The 23,596-nt window shown below is 35.1% G+C and overlaps 4 gene segments (V, D, J or C); 2 read left to right on the top strand and 2 right to left on the bottom strand.

The window, feature by feature from the left end:
• The window catches only part of LOC107656575 (Ig kappa-b4 chain C region-like), an 18,055-nt gene extending 1,384 nt beyond the window's left edge, over positions 1-16,671 (top strand). Inside the window, 2 exon segments of the C gene segment in view lie at positions 14,457-14,535; positions 16,192-16,671. Coding sequence covers positions 14,457-14,535; positions 16,192-16,511 — 399 coding nt within the window.
• A 563-nt stretch (positions 16,672-17,234) lies between these two features.
• On the bottom strand, positions 17,235-17,717 carry LOC107656574 (Ig kappa chain V-I region Scw-like). The segment is given in 2 exon segments: positions 17,235-17,536; positions 17,661-17,717. Coding segments are annotated over 2 exon segments (348 nt in total).
• A 1,257-nt stretch (positions 17,718-18,974) lies between these two features.
• Positions 18,975-20,039, bottom strand: LOC107656573 (Ig kappa chain V region 3547-like). The segment is given in 3 exon segments: positions 18,975-19,006; positions 19,099-19,590; positions 19,964-20,039. Coding segments are annotated over 3 exon segments (573 nt in total).
• A 1,734-nt stretch (positions 20,040-21,773) lies between these two features.
• Positions 21,774-23,587, top strand: LOC107656572 (Ig kappa chain C region-like; the record flags this gene model as incomplete). The annotated part of the segment is given in 2 exon segments: positions 21,774-21,921; positions 23,249-23,587. Coding segments are annotated over 2 exon segments (468 nt in total), but the record flags the coding sequence as incomplete, so codon positions are not given.
• Between the last annotated feature and the right edge of the window lie 9 nt (positions 23,588-23,596).

Genomic DNA, 23,596 nt, shown 5'->3' with positions numbered 1-23,596 from the left:
CTCCCCAAAGCAAGAAAAAAAAAAAAAAAAAGATTCTCAGTGAGGTTCTGCAGGTCACCACCGACCCCGCAGCTTTGCACCATCTATACGCGGATAAAGCGATGTGTAGATGTGCAGATGTTTGAAATAGGTAGCGCTCAGGAACATATGGCTTTGGTTGAGGCTACCGCTGCGCTTCGCATACTGGGTTTAGTTATATGTGGATTAGGCTACTTAGTGGACGACTGAGTCAACGCTAGACAGGTCTGACCCCGGCTCATGTGTTTTGACTGAATGATAATCAGACCTCTGGACTTCTTTTACAAATTAGAAGCAGAGTTGATATGACAGGGGCTGCAGTGTTCCTTTACAGTGGTTCGGTGGAGAAAATGTGAAACGGATGAGGGGAATCTACAGTGAGGCTTTCTCTCGCCCTTAATTAAAAGTGCCTGTCGAGGACGTTTGGAGAGTTCGGCTCCCAGATCATTGCGGCATTTGCACATCAAAAGGAAATGACACTGGACACAGGGTTACCCATTAGCAGAAGAGTTTTATACAAAGATCACAGACTTTCATTTGGCAGTAATGACCTACAGATTGTCTATCCCTAAACGTCCTTCACCTTGTCACAACAAGGCCCAATCGCAGGTAAAACAGCAGGTTAACCAACTCAAAGTCCTTTTATATCAGAGTTGCAAGATACAGACTCAGAAGTCTATAATACAAACTATGATATTCAATTTCAACTGCAAGAAAAAAAAACTCACAATTGCCTTTATTTATTTATTTATTCCCATGGCAGAAACAGGCTTCCACAGAAAACCATTCTTTTAAATTGTAATAATATCTCACGATATCACTGTTTTACTTGTTACTGCATTGATAGCTTTTTTTGCGGGACATGCAAAGTCATTATTGCGCTTGTGTAAAAATATGTCATTTGAATCAGGTGTGAAGGTGCGCACAATGGCCCAGTTGAAGATCCAACGTAGCTTTGAACTAAAGTCCTCTGAGGAACAAATCCGCACTTCTGCCGACCAAACTTCTAGCTGACCTTCATAATCTCCACAAAAAAAAAAAAAAAAAAGATTCTCAGTGAGGTTCTGCAGGTCACCACCGACCCCGCAGCTTTGCACCATCTATACGCGGATAAAGCGATGTGTAGATGTGCAGATGTTTGAAATAGGTAGCGCTCAGGAACATATGGCTTTGGTTGAGGCTACCGCTGCGCTTCGCATACTGGGTTTAGTTATATGTGGATTAGGCTACTTAGTGGACGACTGAGTCAACGCTAGACAGGTCTGACCCCGGCTCATGTGTTTTGACTGAATGATAATCAGACCTCTGGACTTCTTTTACAAATTAGAAGCAGAGTTGATATGACAGGGGCTGCAGTGTTCCTTTACAGTGGTTCGGTGGAGAAAATGTGAAACGGATGAGGGGAATCTACAGTGAGGCTTTCTCTCGCCCTTAATTAAAAGTGCCTGTCGAGGACGTTTGGAGAGTTCGGCTCCCAGATCATTGCGGCATTTGCACATCAAAAGGAAATGACACTGGACACAGGGTTACCCATTAGCAGAAGAGTTTTATACAAAGATCACAGACTTTCATTTGGCAGTAATGACCTACAGATTGTCTATCCCTAAACGTCCTTCACCTTGTCACAACAAGGCCCAATCGCAGGTAAAACAGCAGGTTAACCAACTCAAAGTCCTTTTGTCCAACAGTAAGATCTTTTTGTGATGCCATGGCTGGTGAGCGCAGTTGCGCAGCTTTGTAATAGCGATTCTTAATATATACTCGACATGGACTCCCTGAACTCTTAACAATATTTATAGTACAGGTCAAAGCAAGTGGTTTTCCCTTAGGACTTGGTCAAGATCCATATTCTGCAAACCAAATGTTACTTTATTCTTTCTAAAAAGCTGACCTCTAATGAGTTGCACGGAGTCCAACAATAAATACGAGCACTAGTGTGTCACTGGTTCTGTTCAGAATGGAATACTTACTACTTAAACTATACAGTATACTGCCTACTTAAAAAAAATGTTATATATATATATATATAGCACGTAAAATATTAGGTATTATACAATGTCTCTTGCATTTACAATCTTGGAAATTGTAATTTAGCACTGTAATTCAAATCTGTGTAGAAATGTCAAAAAATCCAAATAATTAATTGTTGTTAAAGAATCTCAACTATAATTACTATAATCAACTATAATGCATTAAATTGATAAAAAGCGACAGTAATTTAGTGACAGACATTCAAAAATATTACAAAAGTAATACAAATGAATGCTGTTTTTAACTTTCTATTCAAAATAACCAGAAAAACATATATCATGGTTTTCGTAACTATATTAACCAGCACAACTGAATAAACTTCAACACTGATAATAAGAAATGTTTCTTGAGCACCAAATTAGCACACTGAATCATTTCTAAAGGATCATGTGACAATGAAGACTGGAATAGTGGCTGCTGAAAATTTAAGAATAAATGACATTCTTTCAAAAACATATAAAAAAATATTACCGACCCCACACTTTTGAACGGTATTGTATATTGCTAAATAATAGTATGTTAGTATACTTTTCCAAACATAGCCATGTCACCCAAGAAATTCTTGCATACTAAAGTGACATTTTTAAAAAAATGCTATCAAAAGAGTCCCTAAAAGCTATATTAGCATCTGTGGGCACTATTATAATATCATTTGATCACCATACAAACCTTCAAGATGTTAGCATGAATTACATGCCACAAAAGTAAAACGGAACTTTATGGTCAATAAAAATCAGCAAAGTGTTCATTGATTGTGAAACCCTCAGTCCTCTGGAGGAAACCCAAAACCTGTCTTGTTCTGCTGGGCCAGTCTAGTGTCTGAATCCAGGAGGAAAAGGAAATGTGTTATGACATGAACAGGGTGGAAAAGGAAGTGTTTTTGCATTGAATTAAATAGGGGGACGGGTTTTAAGAAGTTCGATTTACCTACACACACAAAGATCCATATGTACACATACATATACACACTCATGCCCACATACTCTAACGGCAGACTAATTCTTCTCTAAAACCTGCTTTCTCAGGCACTTTCTTAATTCCAGGTGTGTAATTTCAAGTTTGTTTTTGTTTGTTTGTTTTTTTCTGCAAGAGACAGAGCCTTGATTTTTTTTAAAGCATGTTCACTTTTTCTAAATAGAAACCCCATCATACAATAAAGCCTTTTTAGTAATATGAATCATATGTTACTTATCAACTTAATGGGTAGCAGCCTTCTCTAATACTGGCTGGGAATCTCTGGCCATCTTATCTACAAAAATACACTGATAAAAAATATAAAGAGCAGATTTCAACAATCTCACCAACAATCTTGATAGGTCAAGAACACGTGAAAAACATGCTTCCAATTACAGCTTGCAAACTGCCTCCAGGAGGACATTAGTAAGGAAGTGTACAAAAGGATATGATAAAAAGTACTTTAACATCTTGAACTTAGAAATCTTGGACAAAACATCTAAGCAAAGAAAATAATCTTGTTTTAAACGGATAAAGCTTGAAGTATTGAACTTGTGGGATATTTTACATACAGTACCACCCTCTGTTTTAGATCACATACTGATTGTGTGACTAAAATAGTGTTTTATTTAAGAATCCAGCTTGAGCTATACCCGGGGAACTCTGGGGGAATATTTATTTATAGTTGCTTCAGCTACTTTTTTACTAGGTTACTAGAGAAAATGTCGCTTGTGTAGTTTCTTCACATTAGCATCCCTTTCCATCACAATGTATATTAGTGTCAAATAACTAGTAACAATTAACTAACCCAAAAAGGAAAATATGATATGCTCACAACTATTTTTTAATATTCTGAAAGTAAATAAGAGATAGGGCTGTCAAGCTTCAAAATGACAAAAAAGCACCATAAAATTATAAAAGTGGTACATACGACTTTTGCACTATATTCCAAGTCTTCTGAAGCATTTATGTGGCTGAAATAACTCATTATGCCATGAAAATTGTTTTTTTTTTTTTTTGTAACCTTTATTTGTATAGTGCTTTATACAATACTGGTTGTGTCAAAGCGGCTTTACAGTGTCAAACAGGAAAATAGTTTGTCAATAATGCAAGAAGACAATAGAGTCATTTACCCAGCTATCTTGACTTGGCACATTCATGAGATTAGCAGCTGTCTAATTTATTAACGAATCAATCTTTTGAGATCTTTTCAATGAATCGTGTGATTTGTTCATGAATCAAACAGTTCATCTGACTGACTCAAAAATACAGTCACAGTGGTTAGCAGTCCTGTGGAGAAATTTCAGACCATTTACCACACAAAGCTACCGTACGTTTTATGATACGTTTATGCTGATTATTTTATTTATTTATTTTTTTAGCTTAAAAGCTTGTATCCATTTACTCATTATAACTGCATGGAAAAGTGAATAGTACATCATTTCTCCATTTAAGTATTACAAAAAAACAGAAAATCATACAGATTTGGAATGACATGACGACTAAATTTTCATTTTTGAGTGACATTTGAAGCCAGAAATACAGCCAAAAAAGAGGCAGGAGTTTCTGAACAGCTAAAAATTTAGACAATTTTAAAAAGATTTTGTAAAATATTTGTATTTTTTTCCAATAAAACAAGATCTCATCTCACACAGGAAAAGATGACAAACCATCAAGATAATTTATTGCGCTTGGATCTGAAAACAGCCCTAATAAAACACTAATATACACCTCAACCATTTTTCTTCAATGCCACATTATTGTTGGTTAAATGTGTAGGCCAATCAGAAACATTCCTTAGCAAAATAAAAACACTTGAATGAACTTGAAAGGCAAGCACATTACATAATACCTAAACAGACACAGACATGCATGCACATGCACACAGCCAGAGCAAAGACAGAAACTATTTAGCATGCTAGATTGACCACAAGGTTCAGGCTCACCCAACTAACCTCTAGGTGTTGATTGCTGAGGGGACCTGATCCTGGATCAGGGAGGCCATTCCCATGAAGATTTAAGTATACACTTGAAAGCCACTCCAACAGGTCGCTTGTAGAGGGTCAGGGGGTCAATTGCCTGGTGGTGCTTAATGGTAGCAAAAAAAACGTCAGTTATCTTAAATGGGCCACAGTGAAGCTTGTGGCCCGCAACTGGAGGAATGCAAGGAATTCTGGGGGTTAAAGTGGTGCCATGAGGTGGCAGACACCGACACGGGGCTCTGGAAGTTGGATACAATGTCACCAGCTCACCATCACTCAACATTAGCCACTGCTCTCTCAACACCTTGTCCCCACTGTGGGTATTAACTATTGTCGGTTTACAGAGGAAAAAAAGCTTGATGCGCATCAAAGCGATGATTTTCTTTAGAGTCAAAAGCTGAATATTAAAACTTGCTGATGTGAGTTTCATCATCAAAGATGTGTAGCTAAATCTAACTTTACCACTGAACTACTTCAAACCTGAAGTAAATGACTTTGCAATGAAAAAAAAAGAATGTAGCTCCATTTAGGTTGAGGAGGCCTGAATACAAAACAGGCACTCTGGAGGATTACCTAATGTTATTTTCACCTCTGTTATTTGAGTGCTTCTTAAAGCTGAGAAAACATATGTCATCATGCTGCCAGGACCAAATATTGTAATTATTTTCCAGAGAAAATGACAACAATTATTTTCAAGTTTGGTCACTCTGCATAAGCAATCATTTAGTCTCTTTATGCTTTCACAAAACGGAAATGAAACGAACTTGACATGAACGTTCACTTATACCTTAAAATTCTTCTTTTGACATTACATTCTTCTTCTGCACTTCAGAATCCATGCACTCACCTGGCCTGCTGACACCGCCAGCGTGTTATTTCCTCCCTGAGCTTAAACTCATGATCTAACGACCTGCCTTTGGTCCAAAGACAACACTGAACAGAACTTGCCAATCATTTGATCCACTTCATTGGCATTAAGGCTTGATTGGGCACAATTAGTCCTTAGAAACAAATGACATCAATCTGCCCTGGATTTCCATTGAGGGAGGCTGATTATTTGCTTTAACCTGGAACGCTGATTTCATTTTCACCCCTCTGTGTCCCCTGGGGGATTAACAAACAGTGGAAAACATGTACAACTGACATAAGATCCTTTGGCCTTAGCTAGAGAAATTTTCAAATGCAATTTGGCCAAACCCGAAGGGAGTCCAACCGCACAACAATTTTGGCACAGCTAACACACTGCCTTGTGATTTATTTCAGTTTTTCTATGAGCTGTGTAACACAGAGGTATTATTATGAATTGCTGTGCAAACCAGGTCAAAATGTTGTTGAATCTGTCCACAGATATAAATGGTAAATTTAAGGACTATATTAAGTGAATAAATTAAAAATGATGGTAACACTTTCAATTCATTAACATTAATATATTAGGTATTATAAACTAACAATTAACAATATATATATATATATATATTTTTTTACATAATTTATCAATCTAGGTTAATGTTAATATATAAATAAAAGCTACTGTTTAAAACACTATACATTTTATTAATATATTAAAATACTTTTTATATTATATAGTTAACTTATGTTTTAAATTTCTCAAATTATTAAATGAAATGTATTAATCTAGATTTTTAAGTCAGTAAAAAAGGAAAAAAAGGTTTATTTTAAATTCATAATGCTTAATGCATTAACTAATGTTAATGGTTTGCACTATAATGTGCTTGCAAAATTATCAAATTAATTACATGATGTAAAAACTAAATCGCATATGGCACTATTTGCTGAGAAAAGCCCCCAAATTAAAAAAAAAAAGCATTGAATAGACATGGGGCATGAATAATTACATAAATTTTTAACACATAATTTTTTTCTATTTAATCACATTAAATTAACAGCCCTAATTTAGAAGAAGCCCTAGTAGTTTAAACTTACTAGCCGCCATGCAAACACTCATTTCATGTTTATGTACAGGGAATTACTAACAGACCATGGTCCATTAACTATGTGGATTTATTTCCAACCACGCAGTGTTATGAAAAGGCCAGCACAAAGGCTCTAAACTCTGTGGACCATAAACACTGTGGTACTTTTTCTGTCAGACAGCGAGACTAAATTTACAATATTGACTCTTTGGCTGCGTTCTGTTACAGTAAAAAGGACACTGGGTTCCGGTAACTGAGTAAATACAAACACGCAGGACATTCCCAACGAGCTCTGAAAATGTGGGCAGAGTTCCCTGCGGACAAACTTTATGATGAACAGTAGCTGTTATACACATTTTGCACATTAGACGATTTACCAGGCATTATAACAATTGTTTTAATTGCATAATCAGAATTAGTCTGGCATGTTTAATAATAATTCAATATGCAAGCCTATTAAGTTTAATACAGTCATTTCATGTCCCAAAACCTAATCTTAATATTCACCAACCCAGAGATAACTAGTGAACACTAACAAACATTGTGCTGATGCGTCAGTACCATTTGGTGAAACTTTTACGTCATTCACACTGAATGTTCTTCTTAACCAGTCAGACGCTTGCTGTTTATTGGGTGATGATGCTCGGACTGAGAGCGGGAATTATGATGACGACCACACCCCCTGGCCTGAATGAGGGCCTGTGTGTGGGTGCACTGACCCAAGGTAACCCACGGCTATGTTCTGAACTCTAAAGGGGAGGTAGATCAGACCTGGTAATCAGAAGCTCAGCTGTAAAAGGCCTAATGAGCCTCAGAGGCAGCGGTAAAGCAAAGTGAAAGTCACCTAATGAGACAAAAGTAATCTACGCCTGTCGTCTGTCCCATAATGTCTAGCGTAATAAACTTTACTATACTGACTTAAATTATCAGTCTGCAACAGAAAAATGTGAGTAACGTTTCTGACATGCAAACACTTATAATGCATGCAAATGAACCCTAAAGCCTACAGTATCATATTTGATACATGAATTTCTAAGGCTAGACTGAAATTAGGTTTAATTGATTATCCATGCATTATTTATATATATATATATATATATATATATATATTTTTTTTTAGGAAAACTGCATTAAAATGCAAGTATCAAATATGATACAGCATGCTTTTGACGGATGTTTATTTGTACATTTCTCAGTCATTGCTTCTATTGTATTGCAAAATATGTTTTGCCCACAGAGCAAAAACTACAGAGCTTTGATCATAAAACCAAGCATTTAAAAATCATCTTAAGACAAGTTACTGATATTTATATGCATTTTATGTAAGATTTCAGAAATTAAACTTTTTGGCCATATAAATTTCAGTAACAGCACCAAATCGCAAATTTTTCCTCAGTTTTGGACTCCGATATAAAATGTGATTTTTTTTTCCTCCTCAAACGTGAGCTCCATTTTCTCACTATATCATACTATATGAACCATAAAAGCCTGAAAAGTTTAAAAACATTTTGCCTAAAAGTTCATTAAACTCTTCCATTTAAAAAAAATAAAAATTCTGATTATTATTTCATATGTCAGGTTTTACAGGGTTAAATAAATACATTCCACTTGGATCCCACTAGCTTTACCACTGGAGAATTGGATGCCTGTGTATGGGACGCTGGCTCTTCTTTCCCCAGAATGGTCTCTCCTCCTCCTGGGGCAGCCAGGCTCCAAAGTAGACAAGTGATCTCAACTATTCTTTTATTCCGTGCTTAACCTCCACTCGACAATAAAGCTCTGTTTGCCTATTCACCCACCTCAGCGTTGAACCTGATAGCACTTCAAAGTCCCACACTGGGGACAGTGATTAGATGCTTCAGGGTGCTGCTTTTCACTGGGCATTAAATGCCAAGGCTGAGTTTCACCAGGTGAAGCATTAAAAGACACATTAATGTCTTTTTACAATTTTAAAATAAACTACAACAGACTCAGCAGACAAGGGGTATTGACAAAAAGGATTATGGGGAAAAAAACAGACATCTAAGAGATGTAGTTTCCATGAGGTGTGCAATAAAACAACTTTTATGTTTTTTGAAGCAAGCTCATAAACAAAGAAGTAGTTTACTGAAATGCAATGAGCAATAAAAATTATGCCAGCCATAATTCTCTTGGTATCATTATGATGTGTGATGTAGAAAGACTGTAAATCACGTTTAAAGATGTGTAATTTCTGTGCATAAACAGCACTAAACAGAACTGCAAAAATAATTATTTCCAAACAGATTTTTAAACTGCATCCGAATGTCATTGTTCAGAAAAACAAGAAGTACTCGTGCAAATTGGCTGAGCTAATGAAATGTCGAGCTGATCAAACAAACGGAACAATACTGAGAGTGCCACAGAACTAAAGGGCTTTTTCAAAATAGCCTTCTGCAGTTGTATGTACTATATTGTGCATATCATACAGTTCATCATTTCCCGTATGCATGACCTAAGTTTGCCAAAATGCTTACTTTATCCTACAATGCAACATAATTGACTTTCCTCTCTTTCTTGACTCATCAGTCTGCCAAAAAAATAAAAAAATGCCCCAATGTAGTGAGGTCACATGTAGCATACTACTTCTTGAAACATTTTTTTTTTTGTGGAATAAAAACTATTTCACAGTCTACTATTTTTTAAATAATTTGAATAGTATTTAGCATAAAGTGCATACTGCACAGTATCCAGTAAGTAGTAAGCTAATATTCCATTTCAAACATGACCATATAGTGTATACACTCTTCAGGTTTACATTTACTATATATATATTTACATTTATTCATTCAGCAGGTGCTTTTATCCCAAACGACTTAAATTAAGATGATCACAAGCAACTTGTCAAATACACAATGCCAGAATTCAAGTATACGAGTATACGCATTAGTACACAAAAATCCAGCTTTAAATGTCTTAGTTGTCTCTGCACATCAGTCTGAGATAGGACAGAGGTACCTCAGACAAGAATATTATACACCACAACTAACACCTTTACTTTAGCTAATGGAAATGTCACCACTGACTTATATGATGTGAATAGTGCAATCAGCACATTAAGAGACAACTCAGATGTTCTCAGAATAACTTCATTTGTGAAAAATTGTTATGAATATTACATGATCTCTCCATTTCACCATGTAGCTGTAGTTATAATGAAGACTCCACACCATAGTAGATAATCATGGACAAGAGACAAAAAGCATCACTGGTTTGCATGGTGCGAGTGCCCCCTAGTGCTGAAACACAAGGGCAACTTAATTTGCCACTTCAACGCCTGGTTTCACAGACAGGGCTGACATTAAGATATGTCAGTGCAAGTTTCCTTCAGTTAAAACCGCTCAGACATGCATTTTAGTCTGGGACTAGGCTTAAGCCTTGTCTGTGAAACCGGAGGCAAGTTCACAAGCTATCAAAGCCGCTTTAATAATAAAAGACCATATAAGAACATCTCTAAAGCTGTCACCTATCATGAAAAGGATGGAGCTATACAAAAACGGATCCGAAGTAAGCTATCGTAGCCCATCCGTCTGTCTGTCACGGCTGCATATGGAGATTCAGTCCAATTCAAGATGCCATTATGTGAACGTCAACTACTGATTTACAGTGTACTGTTTTGATCAGAAAAATGTCTTTAGCTGCAGCACATTCAGTCATTCAAAATCTGTATGTGCTGAACTTAAAGGGGTCATATGATGCGATTTCAACTTTTCCTTGGTATAGAGGAGAAACAATAATGTACAGTATGTGGAAAATAATGTGTTTTTTAACTTTAAACCGCATAAACACATTTCATTACACCAAATACACAAAATAATGTTCTTTTTAGCAGCATCATATGACCCCTTTAAAAAACACCTTCATTGTGGCTGGCAAAAGATAGCGGCATTAACATACAGTTTCGTGTTATTTAACAACATATAATTTTATATGCCGAGCCTGGTAATCCCAGGAGAGTGCCTGTACATTTAAATGCTAACAACACTATCGTAACTGTTTAAGCTAAAGTTAACTAGCTAACAATGCTATCTCCTAAACCAGTGGTTTTCAAACCCGTCCTGGAGGCCCCCCAGCACTGCACCTTTTCTATGTATCCCACACACCAAATTCAGCTTTTGCAGACTCTACTAACGAGCTGATAAGTTGAATCAGGTGTCTAAAATGAGTGAGCGAACTAAAATGTGCAGTGCTTGGGGTCCTCCAGGAAAGGTTTGGAAACCCCTGTCCTAAACGACATTGCAATGGTATTCTTGATAATCAGTAACTTGCCTTTATGAACACATTTTATAAACGCTTATAATATTTTAAAGCCTTTATTATTTCTCAACTCTACAGCTGTGCAGCAAAATGTCTCCTGGCGGAAAACAAAGATTTTTAAGATGAAATTACCATTATAACTAGTAGATGGCAGCAGAGGATCACTCATTAGCAGTTGCCATTTCAACTCCCTAGTTTTTTTTCAGGTCTTGCTTTTGGATTTAGTATGAAATGACTATTATAACAAATTTTTGTACTTTTACTGTACTAAAGTATAGAGTAGCCTATAGCAAGTGCAGTAAGTCACAAAGTGTCATGTCATTTAATAAATAAATAAGCCCAGACACCAACAGCCTAGAAGGGTAAATTATTTAAATACTTAACTAGTTAACTACAGATTAAATAAGTTAATTATTAATGGTATAACAACTAAATAATGATGCATTAAATATATAGAACTATTTTCATAGGCCTATTTAAGCTGATAAATATATTAAGCCAACAGACTTGCTACTGTAGTTTTGTTACTCTGAATTACTTAATGCACAGGTTTTTGACATTGGCCTGTCAGATGTTTTGTTCCTTACTACAGTTATTACTGTCAATCATACCAATGACTTTCAGAACAATTTAGCGGATTCACTCGCTTAATTTTTTACACTCGCGTTTGGCATTCCTGAAACTGTACGTGGAAGTTTGGTCCTCTTAGACAAACAAAACTTTTCTTCAAATTGTGAATGGATTATGTAGAGAAACCGAGCAAACATTTACGAATCGGGTAGCCTACCGCTGGTTCTTAACTTCTAGTCTAAACGGACGACATTATTGTCACAGAAAAACGTTACGCTAAGCCAGTCAACTCTATAACCCTTAAAACTGATTAGAGCTCAATGACGGTGAAGGCGGCGAATATGTTCTTTGAACTCTGATTGTGTAACATGAATAGGCCTAAATGTGGAAACTTTCACTATTCTCATTTTCTTGCGAGTTATGATTCAGAATACATCATACATAAATATCTGTTGTATTGACCAATAACTGTCGGTTAAACTCACCGTTCTGTGATTCAAAAACATTGTGCATGTGTTGCTTTTGCAAAACTCGTGCTCAGTTCAGTTCAGGAGTTGACACGTCACTGAACAGGTTTCATAGAGGTCACGTGCTTCTAATTTATGCGTTCTCGTAGCCTGAGAATCCAGTGGAGGGCAGTAAAAAAATGACACGTTTCTTTCTTCGAGTTTGGTTTTATTGGACAGTGTTGATATACATTTGATTTCCAAAATAATAATAATAAAAAAAAAGAAAAAGAAAAATGTAATAAATGAAATATGCACACTAAGGATAATTATTGCTTTATACTTGATCTGTATTTACTTTCAGGTTCATTTTACTGTGAAAAAAATAATTAATTACAAATCTTAATTTAAAAAATAATAAAAAATTTGATTAAAATTTGTTAATTTGTTATTGTGTCCTATTCCTTAGATTTTTATTTGCATGTCTGATTCAGATTGACTGATACATGGGGGGGTACACTTCTTTTTGAAGGTATATTGTTTTCAAGGGTTGGTGTAATTCTTACTTACACCTATACATATCCCATATCTTTTATATTATAGTTGACCTGGAATCACTAATATACGGAACTTAAATATGATGTATGTATAATTTATAAATGTATAAATGGTAACATTTAGATTACAGAGACAACTACATAAGAAAATGTATCAATTAATTTTTCTAAGATTATTCTAAATAAAATAAGCTTTTTCTGCTTCTATGCTTTGTGTGAAGCATATGAGTAGCCTACAATTGATTTGTCTGATGGTAATTAGATATGTAATATGAAAAGCAGAATTTCCAGTGATGATTTTGATAGGGAAGATCTGGATTGAAAGATTAATTAATTAGATTAAAAAAAAACAAAAAAAACAATCTAACTGCAAAGCCCTTTTGTTTGTTCTCTTTTCAGTAGGTCTAAGAAGCATCAGAAGATTGTCAGTTTGGAGGTTTTTGTACAGCACGCTTTCAGTGTGTGAATACCCATTTGTCACTGATCTTATGGACACTCACACAGTAATAATCTCCTGCATCTTCAAGATGGACGTCACTTATGTTCAGAGTGAATTCAAGACCCTTTCCTCCAGAGTGAAAACTGCCTCCACCGCTCATAGATGGAGCACTTGAAGGCTTTATTGTTGTGTAATATATAAGGAGTTTAGGGGGTTCATCTGGCTTCCGAAGTAGTCTTTAGATACATAGCCTGTTGGAAGCCTGTAAACTTCGGTGTTGACCTTACAATCAATAAAGACTGTTTGACTGAGCTCAACTGATTTAACATCAGACTGAATCACAACTGCCCCAAAGAACCTGTGAGAGTAATAAAACTGAATTAAAGTAATTATTCATGCATGAGCAAAACAATGTCTTTCACTTTGATTTGAAAATGAAATGACCTTGGATGCAGTAAAATGCCCAGATGAAGAGAATCATATTTGCTTCTGTTTTAGAGAGAAGACTCTGCATTTGTTAAAAGCGTTCACATGAACTATAAACTCTCCGAGCACTGATGCATGAGCTGCCAATGCAAAACATCATTACTTTGGAAAAACCCTTCCTGAACTGAAATATCTTCTTATTCATATGACAATTAGCTTTGTAATATTATATACATATTTGAATTATAAGTTAATCATATAGTTTAATTCAAACTTGTGTTATCTCACAAAAGTCTGCAGGTTTTTTTTTTGCAGTGAATGAGAATGAATTGTGGAGGATTTTTGTTGGAAGAACCAAACTGAATGTTGAAAGTAAGTGCAGAATGAAATAAGATGGATAAACACTCACAAAATGTGGACCTGAATAGATTAGATAGCATTGCGGCATATTTACAGATTATCATTATTGTTTTTGTTCACATACTGACTTGACACTGTATAAGGAATACAGGGTTGTAAATTAGACTATAAAAACCAAATAACATTTTAATAAAATATCATTTTCAGTTAACTAAATGCCTAAATATTATTTTGCATGAAAGTATTGATGTGCTTATTTTATTTTTAATAGTGCAGTTATGTTTGTATTATTCTTAGTAATAGAATTATGTAATATTTAATACATTTTTAAAATTGTATTAAAATTAAACTGGTTTAATTATATAGCTTTATCTTATAGCTTTTTATATATATTCTTATAGCTTTACTATCAGTTGTGAATAGCAAATTGGTTAGTGTCAGTGTCAGTGTCAGTTTTAGTGCAGGAGGCTTTTGTCCAGCCACTGATTGGGTTTGTATCACTGTGGTACACGTTCGGTGGAGGCACTCGACTCTCAGTTGGAAGTAAGTAAATCTATTTCTATTTTAAATATGAAACACTACATTAAAATAACAACAGAAGATTTGTTTGTGTTTAAAACACAATTTTAAAATAATACCAATGACTAATATAAGAAAAAATCATTTTAAAGTTTTGTTCTGGTGTGATAATACCAAACACATGCACACTTTTAAACCAATTTAAAACAGTCACTTTTTTTTATTATTGGGCATTTTATCCATCAGAATGGTAAACTGAATTTGACAAACAACGTTTTCATTCATTTAGCATTAAACAGAAAGTCAGTGTCTGTATGAGTATGCAGTCTTTTACTCACCTTTACAAATCTATTTAACAGAGGCAAACAAGAAAACATTGAAACATTTTATTACACATGGAAAGTGTCAATGTACATTACATTACATTACATTTAGTCATTTAGCAGACGCTTTTATCCAAAGCGACTTACAAATGAGAACAATGGAAACAATCAAAATCAACAAGAGAGCAATGATATGCAAGTGCTATAGCAAGTCTCAGTTAGCTTAACGCAGTACACGTAGCAAGGTTTTTTTTTTATTATATAATAAATAAAAAGAAAACATAGAATAGAAAAAGAATAGAGCAAGCTAGTGTTAGAGACCTTTTTTTTTTGCTTTTGTTACTTGTATAATAAATAAAAAGAAAACAAATAGATAGAATACAAAAAGATTAGAGAAGCTATTTTTTTAACAGAAAACAATCAGTTAGTAAATGAATAGAGTGCAAGTCTAAAAGGGGCAAGTTTAAAACATTTTTTTAGATAATGCAGATAATCGGACATCTTAGGAATTATGGAAAGTTCAAAATATTTAATTATTATTAATTGTTTTCAATAATTATTCAATGTTAAATGTTTTTAATAATTCTAGATTAATGAAAATGTTTTTAATGAATGTCTTCATCTGATGTAGCTTTCAAACAGCTATAAGTAACTGTAAGTAGCACAGTGGATTTTTAACAAGGAATAATTTAAGAATAATATGAACAAACAAAAAAATAGAAACCTGAAAAGATAACCATGCCTGCAGACTAAACAGTACAGGTCGAGTACAAGAACAAGTCCATGGGGTTGATTCCGAGGGAAACATAAACTGATAAAGTATTCCTTGAATGCAATGTAAGATGCTTTGCATAAAAGTGTCTGCCAAATGAATAAATAGAATATAATGATTTTATGTGTGTGTGTGTGTGTGTGTGTGTGTGTGTGTGTGTGTGTACCAAATGTCCTCACTTATATTGTGAAATACTTTGACAACCTAGTGAGGACATTTTACGGGTCCTCACTATTAAAAAGGCTTATAAAATCAGCCGAAAGATGTTTTTATTTAAATCTAGTGTTCTGCACATATGTCTGTGATGGGTATGTTTAGGGGTAGGGGTTGGGTTAGGTGATAGAAAATATCACCAACCTGATATAAAATCAATGGAAGTCTATGCAACATCTTAACTAAGATATAGCGAAACAAACATGTGTGCGTGTGATTGCTGAAGAAATATTTTTTACAGGCTGTTGCACTTCAGATCTGCTTGATTAACTCTGAATCTCTTAAAGGGAAGTGAAAGACACTCAGAATGACTGACAGAGCTGTTTTTCAGAAGAATGAAACATCACAGTTTCCATCTGTGTCTCTCTTTAGCTGCGGCTCGTCCCGCTCTCACAGTGCTGCTGCCCTCCAGAGACGAGCTGCAGCAGGGTAAGGCTACAGTGCTGTGTGTGGCCAGTAAGGGATTCCCCTCTGACTGGAAGCTGAGCTGGAAGGTGGACGGCAGCAGCAGGAGCTCTGGTGTCAATCTGAGTCCCAGTCAGCTGCAGAAGGATGGACTGTACAGCTGGAGCAGCAGCCTGAGCCTCACTGAGAGTGAGTGGAGCAGAGCAACGACCGTCAGCTGTGACGCCACTCACCCATCCCACAGTGCAGTGACCAAGAGCCTCAACACACAGCAGTGCGATGAATGAAACACACACACACACTGTCCTAAATCAGCCACTGCTCAACAATTAATCTTTCATGCTGTTAGTATATTGCTCTTATATTCTTATGCTGTAATTCTACAACTGCAATGCTCTGCAAAGTTTTGTTGCTCATTTTATTCTTGCGGCCAAATAAAAGCATTTTGTCTCAATTATGATGTTGAATTCTATAAACATTAAAAAAAAAAAAACCTAAAATATGAAATACCACTTTTATTGATTTTTCAGTTTTTATTTTAGGATGTGTGATATTGTGATGAGCAGCAAGGGTATGTAGAGAATATTTTAATATTGAAAATATCAATTACAGTAAAACAGACATAACATATTTTAGCTGTATATAATTAATGTAGTATTTTAATTTTTATTATATAGATTAGGTCAAAATCTAAAAGTATTTGAGAAATCACAGTGGCAATGAGATAATTTTATTGATTACTTCTAGCTCATTTGTACTTAGATTACATTCAAATTAGGGCTAGTGGTCTGAAGTCTTCAAATGGGTGTCAGGAGTTATGCATTTAAACAAGAAGAATGAAAAAATTAACTGTTCATCACAGAATCATATAGACAGGATGTGTAGATTGATTAAATATTCTGTTCATACAAAGGAATTAATTTCTCATTTATTGGAAATGAGATTACAGTTACTGCATGAGTGCATTTACTGTGTCGTCTGACTGAGGGATGTTTTTGCATGATGCTGTTTCACTGTGTGAACACTGGACCATTATAATACTCCATACAGTAATAATCTCCTTCATCCTCAAGCTGGACTCCACATATGTTCAGCATAAATTCATATCCAGAATAAGTTCCACTGAACCGGTCTGAAACTCCAGATGCAAGGTTACTTGTTGAGTAGATCAGGAGTTTAGGAGCTTCTCCGGGTTTCAGCAGATACGAGCTCATGCGATAACCAATTCCAGAAGATGCAGTGCAGCTGATAGAAGCAGAATCTCCTGCTTTAACAGACAGAGACTCAGGAGACTGGACCTCTTGATGAGACACTGAGAGAAAGATTAAAAAAAGTTGACATAATACAAATTACGTGATAAAATATCTGTAATTAAAAAATTAAAACAAAGGTTTTTAAAAAAAAAAAAAAGATAATGTAGAAAAATATGTTTTAACCTTGAGCAAGCAGACCCAGTGTAGCCACAATTAGTAAAAGAGACATGATTGTGTTGTGTGTCTGTGACTCTTTTAACACACATCGATCATCAGAGGAGTTTTGTGTGTGAAGCAGTAAACATGCAAAACACTACCAGAAGCGTGCTTAGAATAAAGGCTGAATTAATCACATTATAAATGTGAACCGAACAATCAGTTTTAGAAAATAAACTTTTCATACTGTAAATGTTGTCTTGAGAAAAATAGGGTTGTGAAATAAATGACAAAATACCCTAATATTTCATTACAGATAACTAAATGATGGAGACGTATTCAAATATACATGCTATACAATATAATATTCTGTTGTATCTTACATAAATATTTATTATTAGCTAGAAGACAAACAGCAAATTGACGGAGTTGAATCATTTCATTTGATAAAATTGTTTTCAAATATACAAATATACAGACAAGTTAGTGGGAAAGTTTTTTTTTTGGCATATTATTTAGTGACCACTAAGATATGTTAGGTTTCAGCTTGAACAGAGCTCAATAAACCTACACTAACTCACACATTCACAGAAGAATGAATGAATGAATGAACGAACATGTACATACAAATTGTTTTTTACAAATTGTTAAATTTGTTTAAAATTATTAAAAAATAATGAGTCTGAATTATGGAAATCATGTTACAGGAGAAGGAGGATGGAACAGAAATTTATTTTAACAAATATTGTTGGGTTGTATGATTAATTATGTTAAACATAAACTTTGGCTTTGATTGCTTGAGTGTCATATTTATTCATAGTTTTTGCTCTCTTTTCAGCACCTGCAGCTGCATTAGAAGATGTTCAGTTATCTGACCAAGGGAGGTTTTTTTATGGTTCCCACTGGACACCAGTTGCACTGATTTTACATATAGTATATATGAGATACATTAAAGATATATAAAGTTTTCCAGTTACTCCACTAACCGTTTAACAAATATTGTTGGGTTGTATGATTAATTATGTTAAACATAAACTTTGGCTTTGATTGCTTGAGTGTCATATTTATTCATAGTTTTTGCTCTCTTTTCAGCACCTGCAGCTGCATTAGAAGATGTTCAGTTATCTGACCAAGGGAGGTTTTTTTTATGGTTCCCACTGGACACCAGTTGCACTGATTTTACATATAGTATATATGAGATACATTAAAGATATATAAAGTTTCCCAGTTACTCCACTAACCGTTTCATTTCATAGCGAAATGCTGGTGGCTTTTTACGTGGGACTAGTTTGAAAAATGTTCATCTCATAAGCTTTGGCCATGGTGAGCTTTCCTTTATCTTCATGGCTGAATGGATTTTATTGGATTGTAATCTATAGAACCCTTAAGACATTCTTATGTACATTTTTAATAAAATATGTAGAATGTATTAAGGAGTGTGTGACAATGAAAATCAATAGTTCACCAGCATTAAAGAGAGTTTCTGTGTATCTGTGTGTAAAGTCAGTGAGGTGAATAATGATCTTCAACATCAACATCTGCAGAAGCTCAAAGCGGCAGTGCTGCAGTCTCACCCGAGGAGGTTTTTGTATGATGCTTTTACACTGTGTGAACACCCAGTCTGTGGTGCCAGAGACACCTTTGTCATGTTGACTCTGACAGTAATAAACTCCTGAATCTTCAGGCTGGACTCCACTGATGGCCAGCGTAAAATCCATGTGGTTTCCACTTTCACTGCCACTGAATCTAGAAGAAACACCTGAAGCTATCTGTGATGTGTAATAGGTCAGGAGTTTAGGAGCTTCTCCAGGAATCTGATGGTACCAGGACATGCAATACAGAGAGGTATCCTTTTTCCGACAATTCACAGCTGGTGTATGATTACAGTGAATAGTGACAGTCTGATCAGGATTCCCTGTTTGATCTTCAGATTGAGTCAGAATCTGCCCCACAGAACCTGAAGAGAGAGACAGAAAACAGAATAATATAAAACTGATGAGCACATTTAAAAATCTAACACTTATAAACTGTTATAATCAATGGCAATAAAGAATTTGCCTTGTAGATGAAAACATATTACTTCTATTATATTAGTTCTGTATATCATGTTAATTTTTGTACATCATTCATATCAAAATATATGAGTTAAAGTTCAATGATAATATTTACAGTATAATAATGTATACTGGTAATGTATGCTGGTAATTTATACTAAAGAATATTAAAGATTCTATTAAAGAATATATATGCATTTTAAATCTATATACAGTACACAATTTACATGAAGTATAAACTAAATCAGCTGATGACATGAATTTCTATATACTTACTCCAGGTGCAGGTTGCGAGCGTCCAAATAATGATGGCTATTAAAGACATGTTTGCTTTATGATCTGTTATTATGAAGGAGAGCTGTCAGTCATAAAAGCATAAAGTCATGGATTTATAAAGACCTCCAGAGTACTGAAGCATGCAGTTCAATGCAAAGTGTCTTCACAATGTAAATGTCTTTATTCTCTTACTGTTTAGGAACATATTTTACCTGGTAATCTGGATGAGCCAGATTTTTTTTTGACAGTTTTAAAATTCTAATGATCTAAGTTATTGATCCATTTAATTGATTTTATTGTTGTTCAGCTGTAACATTGAGGGTTTGTTGTCATTTTGCAGAGTTCTAAATCTGTTATACAAATCTCCTAAATCAGAAAGTTGTTCAGAGTATTATATTTTACAGTCACACAAGACTTAATTTCATGCACATGAAAACTGCGGGAGACTGGAAATGCAAGCTCATGTGGAGAGGTTTCACACACGCTGAATGAATGGTCAAGGCTGTGTTCGAAATCAGTCTCATACCCTCATTCACTATTCCCTACATTAGTCCACTCATGTTTTGCAGATTTTGCCAAAGTCGATTCTGTCCCCACCACAGAAGATACTCCCTGCTTCTAGGTAGCCTACCTTTTCAGCGCATCCGGTTGCATAAACATGGCCACTATTTTAAGACTGGGTCTGGTTGAAGAACTAGTTTCACCTACTATCAGTAGACAAGGGGTAATGGTCGTACTTCTGAGACTCAAATTAGACCAATCTACTTTTTTGTAACCGAATTAAAAAAGTTATGTCCAGTCTTGAAGAAAAAGAAAATTAGATGACTAACTTTTTAAGACTAGTCTAAGCAGTTTATGCAACCGGCCCCTGGGTGTCTGAATGATTCAGATTGACATTTGGTCGATTCTTTTCATTATTGAAAAGAATCGACTGAAATGCATTTTTCAGTTGTGATTCGGGTATCGCTGGTTCTGATTCTAAACATACGACATATGATTATTAATATTATTGTCTGAGAAAACGTCACGTTGCAGCCAGAGTCAATTCTACAATCCTCAAAACTGACCAGAGCTCAGTGGTGGAAGGCGCCTGACATTTTCTTTGAACTCTCACTTGTGTAAAATTAATATGGGGAAACTGCACTCTTCTCATTTCCATGCTGTTTAGGGTTAAAAAAATATAGCGTACATAAATGTATACATAACCTACATATAGGTTCATTTTGCTGTGAAAAACCAGAATGAATTACAAATCTTCATTTTAAAAAAGATTGAAATATTTGATTATGATTTGTTACATTGTTATTGTATCATAGCCCTCATATTTTTAGTTGCATATTTCATTGCGACAGACTGACTGATATATTGGTGGGGGGGATACTCTTTTCAAGGGTGGGTGTAATTCTTACTTACAGGATAAATGGAAACGTTTAAATTACAGAGACTACATAAGTCAATTTCTCTCTTTCTTTCTCTAAGTTTTTTATAGGCTTTTTCTGCCTCTCCGCTTTGTATGAAGCATTTTTTTTTTAAATATCTTTGCATACTCACATCACATATGGGTATTGATTATGATTTTTCTTTATGTGAAGCACTATATTAAGTATGAAAAACATCATAGAACACAAGGAACTCCAATGATGATTTTCTTTTGGGAAGCTCTGGGTTGGAATATTAATTAGACTATACAAGAACATGCACATCTGTGTGTATCTCATTGCAAACCCCTGTTTTTGTTATGTTTTCAGCAAAAAATTAAATGAAAAGGAAAAGAAATTATTTTATTTATATTATCATTACATCTTAAATTAATATAACAAACAAAAGAATTAGGAGTAAAAGAGCAAACTGGTTAGTGTCAGTCTCAGTTTTAGTGCAGGAGGTTTTTGTACAGCCGTTGATTGGGTTTGTATCACTGTGGTGGACTTTCGGTGGAGGCACTCGACTCTCAGTTGGAAGTAAGTAAATCTATTTCTATTTTCAAAATGAAAATTAAATGAAAAGGAAAAAAAATGATTTTTAAAATTATCATTATATTTTAAATTAATATAACAAACAAAATAATTAATAATCTAAAATCTTTCATGTGTGATTTTACCCAATGTGCACCTTATCTTATCTTATTTTTCCTCCAAACCAGTTTAAAACAATCACTTCATTTTTTTAATCACTTTATTGTCTTTGTAAAAAAAAATTTTAAAAATCTTGTTGTTTTAATTAAGTAAATACTTTTAATTAAAAGTAATTAACCTGGTTTCCATAAAATTTTTAGTTAATACAAGAAAAAGAGACTAATCAACAGAAACTTGAACAACAATCTGAATAACATTATCTAAGCTGATTTCACACACACACACACACACACACACACACACACACACACACACACACGGCTCGGCGGGGAATACAGCGGCTCGGGTGTGTGATGCGTGAAACTCCAGACAGGCTAAAGGCTAAAGCTAACCTTCTGCATACAACACACTGACAATAACAACTCACGACAGAAAAGCAGCACTTCACAAGCGTTAGTGGTTATTAAACACCCGTGTTTACCGTGAGATCATATTTAGCACTCGTTCATATACACACAGATCTCAGCTGATCACATCAGTAATTAGCTCTTTGGCACTTTCTCTCTCTCTCACACACACACACACACACACACACACACGTCTTTCTCTAGGTCTTTCCACGGTTGCTTCACGCTGCTGATTTCACACACACACACACACACACACACACACACACACACAAAGGTTGTTGTAACAAATCATGAAAATATTTTTTTTTACAGTGTTGAGCATTTTATCCATCAGAATGGTAAATCTGTCAATAAACATATTAAGACAACTTAGAAATTATGCAAAGTTGAAAATATATGATAATGAATTTAAATATTTTTAATAATTAGGTGTCTGGATTCAGGTTTATTTTTCATTTACACTCCATGGTAGAATTAGGAACATATCAAACTTAACTGTAAATAATATATTATAACTTTTTAAAAGAAAATCATTTTATAATAATTTCAACAAAAGACAATAGAAACCTGAAAAGTTAAAGATCTATAATATAACATTATGAATAATGAATAAATAGTGTTAAATCTAAACATAGGCATATGTGTGATGGCTGGTAAAATGTGTGTTTACAGGCTGTTGCACTTCAGATCTGCTTGATTAACTCTGAATCTCTTAAAGGGAAGTGAAAGACACTCAGAATGACTGACAGAGCTGTTTTTCAGAAGAATGAAACATCACAGTTTCCATCTCTGTCTCTCTTTAGCTGCGGCTCGTCCCGCTCTCACAGTGCTGCCGCCCTCCAGAGACCAGCTGCAGCAGGGTAAGGCTACAGTGCTGTGTGTGGCCAGTAAGGGATTCCCCTCTGACTGGAAGCTGAGCTGGAAGGTGGACGGCAGCAGCAGGAGCTCTGGTGTCAATCTGAGTCCCAGTCAGCTGCAGAAGGATGGACTGTACAGCTGGAGCAGCAGCCTGAGCCTCACTGAGAGTGAGTGGAGCAGAGCAACGACCGTCAGCTGTGACGCCACTCACCCATCCCACAGTGCAGTGACCAAGAGCCTCAACACACAGCAGTGCGATGAATGAAACACACACACACACACACACTGTCCTA

Source organism: Sinocyclocheilus anshuiensis, unplaced genomic scaffold (genome assembly GCF_001515605.1).
Source record: "Sinocyclocheilus anshuiensis isolate Anshui unplaced genomic scaffold, SAMN03320099.WGS_v1.1 scaffold1393, whole genome shotgun sequence".
In the NCBI taxonomy this organism is placed as follows: Eukaryota; Metazoa; Chordata; class Actinopteri; order Cypriniformes; family Cyprinidae; genus Sinocyclocheilus; species Sinocyclocheilus anshuiensis.
Note: the sequence above shows the minus strand (reverse complement) of the source record. Positions and strands in the feature narration are given on the sequence as shown.